The 12,106-nt window shown below is 38.7% G+C and overlaps 1 protein-coding gene across 1 annotated transcript in view; it reads right to left on the bottom strand.

The window, feature by feature from the left end:
* Positions 1-1,656: 1,656 nt before the first annotated feature.
* MCTP1 (multiple C2 and transmembrane domain containing 1) overlaps positions 1,657-12,106 on the bottom strand; it is a 215,244-nt gene continuing 204,794 nt past the window's right edge. Inside the window, 4 exon segments of the mRNA XM_079331356.1 lie at positions 1,657-3,659; positions 4,711-4,808; positions 8,447-8,556; positions 11,183-11,292. Of these exon segments, the coding sequence (XP_079187482.1) occupies positions 3,588-3,659; positions 4,711-4,808; positions 8,447-8,556; positions 11,183-11,292 (390 nt within the window). The 3' untranslated portion in view covers positions 1,657-3,587.

Below are 12,106 nucleotides of genomic sequence, written 5' to 3'. Positions count from 1 at the left end.
CTGATCAAGCCATTATCTCATGGCTGTAACAACAGAGTCCTCCTGATACAAGTACACTTGCTTGTTGAGCTTGTTACATGTCCCAGGGTTAGAAATTCTATGGGGATGGAAAATAGTTTTCATTTTTTCCACTGTATTTGCTCAAAAGGCAGCAAAAAACCTCCTTTTATGAATGTAACTCAAGGATAGATGTACCCAGCAGTCTGGTTCTGACATCTAAATTTTTGCAAATGAGAGAAATGGTCACAGCACCACACTGCAAACCAGCAAGGTCACTCCTATAGCATGGCAAAAACACTGCTGGAAAAGAGATTTTTTTGCTGAATACCCAGCTCAACAAAAAGCCAATACCTCTGCTGTTACCATTCAGTGAGAAGGTGGTAGAGACTTGGAGCAGACTCTGGGAGCAAAGGTGGAGATGCAAGTGGGGCAGTGTTGACTGGAGAGTTTCTGCCACAAAGCACTTGATCTGTGTCAAACCACAAATGGGTTAAACCACAGGCTGGGATCCCTGGCTGCTGAGCAGAGGGCTGCAAAGCTTTTCCTTATGTTTTCTGTAATATACATGCATGTGTGATCTAACAATGATGAAAGAAGTAAGTTTTCCTTTACCTCTTTCACTTCATGCTCCTGGATTATCTTCACATGAAATATCTTAGCATCATGCAGTGCATTTGCTGGCAGCTCTTCCTCTTGTGGGTAAAGCCTATGCTCTCAGGGACCAAATTAGCTGATAGACTGCATGCACACAGCTTAATTGCTTTCTCATTATTCCACTGTTGGCTTAATTGCAACAGAAAAAAAAAATGGGGGTCACTGCACTTGGATTTAAAATACTAAGTTAAAATTCAGCAGATCTTCCAGTTAAAAGCTCATTGCTATCATGAAAAATACTTTGTGTTCCTACAAAGAGGAACAAGGGTAAGCAAGCTCTGTACTATGAGTTATCAGCAGACATGTAACAAAAGCCTCTCAGATTGAGCCAGTGGATTCTGAGAACTCTGACATCCAATCTAAACACAGACCCCAACTAAACTAATGATTTTCTATGAACCCACATAAGGTTAAATTTTATTTTCTGAGAACAGGCACAATTTCATGATTGTGAGATATCCTATTCTTTTAAAATTGTTTATAAACAGGCAAGTTGCTTTTGGAATAAAGCCCTCAAATCCAACAGGCTAGAAATGGACTTCAAAAGCAGTTCAGAAAAGGAAGATATATTGGAATATTTATGGCATAAGGCAGGATTGGCTCTTTACAGAGGCCACTTACACAAAGCAGCACAGACAAATTGCAAATAGTGAAAATCCATTCACTCACAAACTATTTAAAATTGTGATTTTGAATTGTCTTGTTGTTGCAAGAGAATGATATTTAATCAATAAGCATTCTTTAATCTTAAGCATACTTGCCTCTGTGTATTATATTTTCAGTGAGGTCAATTTTAAGTGACTGAGGCATTTAAAAGGAGTTCACCATTTTTTAACAAACAGATGTTTTGTCACCCTGCCCCCTTCCCCTGCATGTTATGGAACTTAAAATACTAAAATCCTGCACAAAGAAATATGATGTTTTCATTCATTTGCCCAGCAGTCATGGAAAAATGACAACACAGGATTCCAAAGACAGAGGCTTCAGAATATCTAATAGAGTGATGCTTAGAAGTGTGTTTAATGCAGGAAACGTGCATAACCAGCTCAGATATTACCACCAAAGTAGACATTTGAAATTGTGTACAAATAAAAAAGACAAGAAATCACACTCAGGCTGGTGGGCAACGTTAAGAAGGTCCAAGGCTTGCGCTGTATTAAAGGAATGTGCAAAACTGACAACAGGCAACAAACATTCACATCTTGTTGAGTCACAAATTTGGTTTTTTTAAACTGAATAGGCTGACAAGTGCTTCTGATTTCACCAATAATATGTTGCTCTTCAGGTAGGATACAGCTAAAAGGTTACACAAGCTGCAAAATAAAACTCTTTCAAAGTCAAGATGTAACAAGAGCTTGTTTAGGTCCAAGGCTTTCTGCAGACCATTCATTTGATTGGCATTCTTTTAAATATACAAACAGAAGGATCAAAGTAACTGTCACATAAGAACTTGGCTATCATCTTATTTGCAAAATAAAGAAATCCAGGATGATCCTTCATGAGCAATGCAGCTAACACACATTTCTTTGGACAAATACATATTCACATGTGCTTGCAAAGTATTTCTAAACAGACTTTCCAAAAAGTATTTTTAGAGTAGTGCAATATAACTTTATCTGCAATTGCAACCAGTGAGAGGTAATTGAGAGAGGACCACAGCCCCCCTTGAGGATGCAGTCCTGTCGCTCTCCCCTGGGCAAAAAATCCCCTTTAATGTCACTGGGAGCTATAATGAGGAGCTGTGCACAGGTAGTCCCTCAGGAATGAGTCTCTGCTCACTGTGTGGGGAGCTGAGTGTGGAAGTCTGCATGCAGCTACCAGAATATATCCCCAAGTACTCGTTATGCAGTGGCCACTAAGACATTTGAAATGTAAATGTATCTCATCTATGTTCCATGTAATTTATAAGATAATGCAGTTTCCATGCAGTAGGGAAAGATTGTATCAGAAGAACTGACATTATTAACTAAGGAAAAAACCCTGGTATATCAGTTTTACCACAACTGCATTTTTTGCCTCTACACATTATTTTACATTGGTAACAGGTAATGTTATACTATAAAGCATATTAATATGATCTTGTGATTTGAATGAAAAACCTTTTCTGCAAGATATCCATATTAAAATAGTTATGTGCACAAGAAAGTGTTCATAGCATGACACCCAAAGCACTATGGAGTTAGTTTGACCCATTAGAGCTAAGCTATGTAGTACAAATGAACATTACTGGTACATGTAGAAAAATATGATAGGCAATTAGTTACAAACCTGGCAGTATTTTGAAACAGAGATTTTTAGGTCTTATGATGGAATGATAAAGACAGCAGAAACTGCTTTTGGGAGCTCCAGAAAGAGATTTACACTTGGTGCTTCTCACTGTCTTATAAGCAGCCCTACCACATAGAAAAATGTTGCACCAGGAGTTAACACCAGGGTCTGAAATTTAAAAAAATCTGCTAAAACTTAAGTGCAGTAGGCTCCACTACATCGTATTTCTCTTGCAATATATAAAACATAGAAAATTGTAATGATGATTGACTGCATAAAAATATTTAATGCTCACAAATAAAATCTGAGAAATTTCTGAGTCAGATTTAAAGTGAAACATTTTGTAGGTTTAGTTGGCATGGTTTGACTATCTCGTGTATTTGACCACCAAGTAGCACTATATATTCTCCATTTCACATTTGCTGATTCAATGTGTTACATTGTTTCTAATAGGGCTTTAAAATGGCAAAAAACCCTACTTGAAACAAATGTCCTTACAATGAGAAATAGATTTTCCATGAGAAACACTTTTAAATACTGTTACAAAATCTCCCCACTAGATAAAAAGGCAAGATAAATAAAAAGCTTAGAGAAGGGAAATGCTTTTAGGCTTGCTCTTTTATCTTCCCCTGGCAGATGCTGGTCTCCTCCACACATGAAGTTGGCTAGACAGGATTGTTTTTCTTTCTCTTGCTTGGGCTGTGAGTAGGATCTTGTTTCAGTTCATGGTATTGCATCTGTTTAAACACAAAGTTCAGAAAGAAAGTTGTCAGGTGGCACTTGTTAGGAAAAAAAGAAAGATATCTTTTTTGTCTGCCAGGGGAATAGAAAGTTTAAAAAAGAAGATTTGCCACTAAAAATGACACAGAATTTGCAGATGTGACTCACAAGAGAATGACAGACCTAGAATAAGGAAAACCAACACCAGGAAAATCCTACTAGGAAATAACACTGCATGCTCAGGTAAAACTAGAAAAGACTAATTTTTTTTTTTTCTCCGCAGGCTTTAGCAGACAAGAAGCACCTTGACCACATTGGATACCATTCTTTGTAATGTTTCTTTAAAACTTGGTTATTTCTAAATGCCTACCACAGAGGGTATCAGGTGAAGAGAGGGTGTTTGCAACCATATCTCCTACTTAACACCAGCTCTGAACTGAAGCTAGAAATACAGGAAGTCTGTAATCTTTGTGACACTGGATGTGATTTATGTGCTTGATGCTATCTTAAATCTTGCATGCTCTCTGGGGAATGTGTACTGCATCATAAAAGCTTGTAATTCACAACCACATGACCAGCTTTTTTTTTAAAAAAAAAAAAAACAAAACCAGCTTCTGAGAACAGTCAAACTGTAGCCACACCAAAAGTTTTCACCCGTGGAGAGGAAAGGCAAAGTGCTGTCAGAGTGCTGTCACAAGACACTGGGCAATGCTGCCTGCCTCTTCCATTATTTGACCTTCCTTTTCCTTCTCTGCCTGTCCTGAGAGCCTCAGCTCCAGCATTTCACACAGTGTCCTATCCTAGTCAGATTAATGTCCTGCTGATGTACAGCACAAGCTCCAGCATCTGCTACCATCTCACAAATACTTGTCCTTCTGCTGATTGGCCCTATGGATCCTCAGAGAAACAACCAATGCATGAAATTCTTTCTCACTGGAAAAAGCTCTAGCAGCCTCCTTATGGTTCATGGACTATACTCAGCTTGAGTGTGCAATTTCTTTCTGCCAAAGAATAAAACAGTAAATCAAAATAACTGCTTTAAAAATTCTTTAAAAAATATATACACACCACTTGCACATCAGAAGGGACTCTGGACAGAAAGTCAAGTAGCTCATTGTTATCAATTGCATATGGATTTCGAATCTTCTTTGTAAATTTATTGATGCCTGCAAAAGTGAAAGTTCAAATGTTACTATCACAAGACATAAGATAGCAAAAGGTACATTCTTTTGGCAAAGTTTTAAAAGAGATTTTAGGATCGATTCTGAATCTTGACAGTACCACTGAATGAATGCATGAATTGTAAACTGGGGCTCCAAAGGCTGGACTCTGCTGCTGTGGCTCCCTGTTTCAAAGGCAAAAGTTCTCGGGACATTTTCAAATTCCTTCAATACTTTTTTGAAAAGTAATAGAAACTGCGATTATGATGAGAAAGTTGGGAAAAGCACAGGCATAAAAAGTATTTAATTTCTGTAACAGAGAGGATGAACAGAAATGGGCTTAATTGGAGAGCACAAGATTCATAAAAGATTCAGAAGATTCAAGAAAAGTATTTTTCATGCTAAGGACAATAAAACTTATGGGAAGCAGTAAAGTCTGCATCGTATGAAGGCTTTTGAGGAGACTTCATATGAGAAGGAGAGAGTCTTTTGCACAAATCTCTGTGTGGGAATGATAGATAGAGATGAGCTGGCGGCAGTGCAAAGAAGAGAGGATATCCCTTAGATATCATGGTCTTATAATGCCTTATAATTGACAATTAGTGTTCAGAAGCACCAAGAAAAATCATCCACAAAATAATCAGAAAGCAGGCCTTTTAATTAGATTTATTTTCTTCTTATTACACTGAGTCAGATTCATACATTGAGAATGTGGTTTGTGGGAGCACATCTAAAACAGAGACAGGAACAGTGCATTGACTCTCATGTGAGCAGGAGAAAGCCAGGACACTATTAAAAATATGCCTTTCTGTTGTTGGATACTACTGGAAACCAGGAAAAAAGCAACCTTGAATCCTTGCCTTGCTTAGCCTGCCCAAGGACAAGAAATAATAACAGTAATTTTACCTCCAGGGTGTGTGAGAGCTGTGTGAGCTCGTGATATTTTGCAGAAAGTATGTTTTCAAAGAGGTGCTGCTTTCTTGCCAATGAGTCTTTTCTATTTTGTTTTTCAAGTACTCCCCTATATAAAGTGTAGTCTTTCTTTAAATAAAGCTCTCTCTCTCTTTTGCTTCTCCATGTTGCATTATCCTTTTCACTGCTCTCCTACAGCCACAAATGCAACACCTTTCTGTGCAATTTATCCAGCCTCTATCAGATGTAAGGTAACACATTTTGTCTTTCACAAAGTCTTTGATGCCCAAACTTTTCAGAAAGCTTTAGACAGGGTATAAAACCTTTGGATGGAGAATGCAAGATTCAGTGTCAACAACACCCACAGCCTCCCACTGCAGGAATCCTCAGTTCTGCAGTGAGATAGGGGATGCTGCCCTCCCTTTATACGATGTTGGATAGTGAGTGCTCAGGAGGAGTATCTGACATTCAAACACCTTTGTTTAAGAAGATGCTTTGCATCAGCAAATGACTGCAAAATTTAAGGTGAACACCACTTCAGCCATGGGTGAATTCAGGTTGTTTGATCTCACTTTATCACATCTGATAAAAAAAAATATTCCAGTCAATGTGATACCTTGAGAAAGGAAAAGTGCTACATAGATGAGAGAAGACACTACAGGAGAAGCAGAATATAACAAGGGGATTGGTCCTTTCCAGCAGTTTGAAAATTTTCAGATTAAAATAATTATAGTTTTTTTTCACTTAAACAACTGTAGCTGTTATCAGGACTTCAGGTGGGATTAGGATGGGGAAGTGATTCCTGCTCTACCCCACCTAACACACCACATCTTCAAGAACCAGTAATCTTCACTGGGAGAGAGACAGCCAGGAAAGGATGGAGAATTTATTGGCAGGGCAGGCTGAAAGGGGCAGACAGTTATACTATAACACACAGTATGAGGAAATTTTAATTTAAAAACTTAACCTTCCAAAGGAAAAAAATGGACAGATGCTGCTACAGACCAGCTCAAACATTCCTATGGAAGTAAGGCAAAAAAGAGAAATCAATGGTTTCCACAGACAGGATGGATGAATAGGATGAAATATACACAGGAGAGGCTAGAAACACATGGTGATGGAGAAAACAGTTATGTGTTTGGAATACTGCCATTTTTGAAGGACAGCTGCTTAAAGCTATGCTCAGCATGACACAGCTCTGTGAGAATTCATTTCACCCTGAGCAGGTCTGGACTGTGGGATCTGCACCTATGCAGCACCTATCTGGTCTCCTGTCATTATGCAAGAATAAAAGGCCCTAAAGAAGGGATCCACATACACTTGCTGAATAAGAAGTCACCTGAACTGAAAGGGGGGAGAAAAATGTAGAGCTGAAACTTCTAGTGAGCAAGGGGGCTTAAAGATCTACATATCCCTATGTAACTCTAAGACAGGGAGGGAAGAGTCCAAGGTGCATTTATAATAATTTATGCTTATGCTGTCCATCCATTGTTTGGGAGACTTGGGAGCTGAGACTCTGCCTTACCTGAAACTGAGATATTTCTGTGGGAGTGTGACATTTCCAGGGGTATGAGTCCTGATCTTTGCAAAGAACAGTTCTGGCTCTACAGTTATGTGGATCTTGGAGGGGTACTATAATCTCAGGTTATTGTATAAAACCTGAAGTAAAAAACAAGGCTCAGATCTCTCTGAAAAATGACAGAAAAAGGACATAAACAAATACTTGGAACTTCCTCTTTCTGCAGAAGAAATGAAATTTTGGGAACAAACCAAGAGTTTGGGTTACACTTCAGTGATGCCTGGTGTGGGGGAATAAGTAAAAGTCAAAGACAGGAAAATAAAGGAAGCCAATATGCTTACTTTTGTTAGCTCTCTAGAATACTTTATTTCATATCCTCTTTATTGGTTTGGTTATGATCATTTGACATTTATCATGACTGATAAACAACAAATAAATTATCTGGAGTCAGTTCAATGATTTTATGCTGTCTCCCGAATTCAAAAGTTTTTCACAAAAATGTCATTGCTCCTGCTTCTTCAGAAAGAAAATCTAGCCATTGATGTAACTGAGACTGTGCTCTTTGTAAGTCTGTGCTACTGGGTAAGGGTACAGTTGCTGGTGGTGTAAGATGTATAAAAAGATCCACAAATGAAAACCTGGAGCATTACTTACAACAGATGTGGTAACAGTAGCTTTTTAAAATCGGCATAAAGGATAGATATAAGCACAAGTATTGAAAGTTTGGATCAACCTGCCCAGAGTTTCTATTCATTTTCAACCAGCCAAATACCACCTACTCCTTTCTGTCTAACTAAAGGTGACCCTTAAACAGGTTTCTTGCTGCTATGTTTGCATACAGTTTCACAAGATAGAGTACTGCAGCAAAAACTGTATTGTCCTAAATGGACAATATACAGATTGAAATGCCTGCTTTGTGTATAAGTGGTGAAAATAAATCAGAGTAATATCTAGACAAAGCTACACTTTGATATATGAAGGATCCTCATGGCTACACATTCATAGTATGATTAAGTCCAGAATGCCAGCTAAGAAAAATGCATTTTGCAGGTGAGCCCAAATATTTACACTGTTGCAATTTTTAACTAACATGCCTAATTCCATCATAGGGCAGCTTCATGACAATAAATACCAAAAACTATCGTCAGTGTAAGTCATCCATTAAAACCAGGTTTTTAAAAGTAGTACAGACAATTTAAAAGGCTTTACTTACCCCAGACAAGGACAATGTATCTCAGTGGAATGAAATAGAGGACGACGGTGAACACAGAGAGGGCAACAATTGCCAGCCAGCTCAGGAATGGGACAGTCCAGTTGAATGTACTAGAGAAAAATTAACAGAAGTCAGAACTGAGGTCAGCCAACAAAGCCAATAGAAGAGCAAAAGACAGTGGGAGAAGTGTCAGTTCCCATCAGGGAGAACAAACTGAGTCTACCAATGAAGGCATGGATGCATCTGTCCTTCACTAGGGAGAGCCTGGGCTTGCACCTGCTGTCAGTAGAAATGAGAGGTCCCTGAATTTCACCTCTCCCAGCCCAGCAGTACACATGTGCCAGGTGAAGCACTGCTCTGCTTTTCAGAAATCTCTGCCTACCTCCCCTTTCAGCATCAGGCAGAATTCAGAGCTCTCTCCTCCCAGGTGTGCTCACACAGGCAATCTGCATTCCCTTCTCAACACCATGGCAGAGTAGGATACAGCAGCTGGGACACTATTGCTAAGCCTTCCTTGTTTCATCTCCCCATTCCATTGTAAGGACAGCATAAGCAGTTACAGGCTGAGCAGGGACATTCCCCTCTGTCTGAGGTATAGGTGTCCTCCTCAGCCAGGTGCTTTCCAGCTTTGGGAGAAAAGGAAAAGGCAAGTGCATGGCTATACAAAAGTGGAAACTCATCCATGTGCTTAAGAAAGAGATGGCCATGGGAAAAAAAAGGAAGAGATTGCAGTTAGTCATGAAGACAGGGATAATGAAACAGCAGTGGTTGAAGGAAGAAATAAAAACCTTCTGAATGTCAAAAGAAAAATAAAAGATAATTAAAAATTATTAAATAAATGAAGGATATTTATCTATGAATAAAGGAAAAGAATGTCTGGGACCCCATCAGAATTTCAGGACATTACCTTTCCAAAAAAAGTCACAGATAAAAACATCGTCACTAAGGGTTTCAGACTCTATTCTGAAAAAACTCAGCTGGTCACCACATTCTGCAAAATTGAGATGTGTGTAAAGGAGAATTAATGGATCTTGAAACAGGGTGCTGTGGCTCTCCAAGCCCTGTGTTCAGTGAAGAGAAAAAGACCAGATGATAATTTTTACAGGTGTCCCATAGGAACATTGATTACAGGGAGCTTGGTTCAGTGGATTTGTTCCCTGAAGGCACTGCCATCTCAGAAGTGTTGGATGATATTTATCCAGAATATGGTTTTAAATCTAAATAGTCTTTAAAGTATTACCACTAGTTACATTCTCAATCAATGTGATTTGGCTTCTCTAGATGAATAATTGCAGTTATCTGAATTGCAAGCCATATTTTTCATAGTGAGCTCTGGCTTCCTGTGTTTGTCTTCTTTTTTTCCCTGGCAATTTTGACATGACTCCACTAACACTATGTTAGTGTCACTTAGTGTAGGACCCCTCCCTTTATCCTCAGGGGACACCTGCTCTTTTCCCCTTTTCTGTAGGCATTTGGGAGGAACAGAAGGTTGAGGGTCTGCTCGTGTTCCTGTGACTCAGTATGTGCAGTGGATCACAGACACACTATGATGAGTGGGAGCACTGGCTCCTCACTTAGCAAAGCTCCTTATGGGCTGTGTTAACACAGCATTCAGTACAGGTTTCCCATTATAGTTTTAGGAGCAAATTACAAAGATTTATAGTCTCACTCAGTGTACAAAATTCTGTAGCTCTCATCTGGTATATAATAGAACAAATTCTACCTCCAAAATGCACAATTAGAAGTACTTAATCATCAAGACAACTTCCACGAACAGCCTTTTGATAAAGGACTTTTTTCAGAGACTAGCTCATTTTTCTAACTGGAGAACTTGTGTGATACAATATGCTTGCACCTGCCTCTCCTGCTGTGAACATAGCCTGCCTGGAATTGTCCCTAAGGGAACACTTTCCCAGGCTTTCCCATTGGTGACTTTGGTCTCAGATGCACAAAGGGCAATCTCCTCATCATTGAGACTAGAACAGGACAGCATCAGGGATGATCCTCAGGATTCCTGAAGGCTGACTCCACACAAGGCACAGGTTTCCTAAAGTTCATTTCCAAAAGTGAATTGGGTAGTGGTGAGATGCTCTTGGCTCTCAAGGTGCACAACACCAAGTCAACCCTCTCCAAGCTTTGCAGAGAGCTGGAAGGTGTCTTTCTGCAGCCTGTCTGGCCTCAAGTAACAAACCTTGTGCTGCTGTTCACTGACTGTGTCAGAAATATGCCAATACATTTCCTGCAGTAAATCTCAGAACCTCTCTTTCTTAATGTCTAGATTTGCTGGCAGTTTTTATATATTATGTATTAGGTGTTGCAAATTACAAATACTCTAAGGGAAAGGTTTTGCTGACCTATAAATAAAGCTTCCAGCAAGTGAACGTATGTAAATCCTTAAAATATGTAACCCCTATTCAGTTCTGCCTATTTTCTTTATCAAAATTGCATTTTTTGTTATCACTTTAAAATAACAACCTCACAAAAATATGCTCTTTCTGTTTTAATCAAAAAACTTACTTCTGATTTTTGTCCCAATTAATATAATTCTAAACTCCAGAAGTAATATGACAGAATTTCCATTGACTGAGGGCCTCCATAAAGCAAAGTAAATATAGATGAGTTTGAACGATGGATTGTCCTGGAACAGGTAAGGAGAAGTCTAACATTTTGTATCTCTGCATGGAACAGATGTTAAAGAGTATTGGAAAACAATTTAGCACCTGTGTCAGCACTTACTTCTTGATCCTTTCACCAAAGGAAGCGATTTCATCTAGGATATTCTGGACAGTGACACACACCTCCTGGATGGCATAAAGTCTATTCATAAATCCTTTCTTTTCACCATCCTAAATAAAAGAAAAGGAGTGGCTGAGTAAAAGAATTTCTGACTCTAGGAAAAGGATTGTGTAGCCACCAGTTAAGTTTCATAAGGTCCTGTGTTACAGATTCATGTAAAAGGAACTGGCAAAACCTGGCAATAAGAAAACTGTCCTGTAAACAGAGCTTATGGCAATATGTATGGTTTAGTATATATGCGGAGCTCCACACAATTCTGTCTGTCACTGCATTAGTTTTTAAACACATATTTGAATGAGCCAGGTCTCCAGGTTTTAAACAGGCTGAAGGTGACAACCTTGTATGTTGTTCTCTTTCAAGTGACAAGAGCCATGAGGTGGAATAAAGTAGTTTGTTGAAATTCTGGTTCCTGAGCTTATTTAGGCAGAGGAAAATAAACATTTCTGGTGAAGGCACTGAGCAAGGAACTAGAAAAACTCAGCTCCTATAGAAAGCCTTTTCCCCAAAGTATCTATCTTTAAATCTACACATGTTTGCAGCATCAAATCCACTAAAATACTGTGGATTATGGAATTAAGATGAAGTATCACCATGGAAAAGAAATGGTTTTTCTTGATTTTTCACAGACTACAGGTAAGTCAAAAGGTCATGTTCAACATTTCAAATGAGTTGTTGCCATATTACCCTATCTGGTTTGAATGTGATTATTGTTTTCCAAAAATAAGAAGTGGAAAAAAAAAATTGTAGTCTTAGGAAAATAGTTCATTAAGGAAGTTCATTGTCATTGCAAACCACATGATACAAAAATCTTTGTCACTGACTCCAAAGTCTAGCATCTAAGAAATATATGTTGCATTTAGTTTT

This window comes from Erithacus rubecula, assembly GCF_903797595.1.
Source record: "Erithacus rubecula genome assembly, contig: SUPER_Z_unloc_3, whole genome shotgun sequence".
Lineage (NCBI taxonomy): Eukaryota > Metazoa > Chordata > Aves > Passeriformes > Muscicapidae > Erithacus > Erithacus rubecula.
Note: the sequence above shows the minus strand (reverse complement) of the source record. Positions and strands in the feature narration are given on the sequence as shown.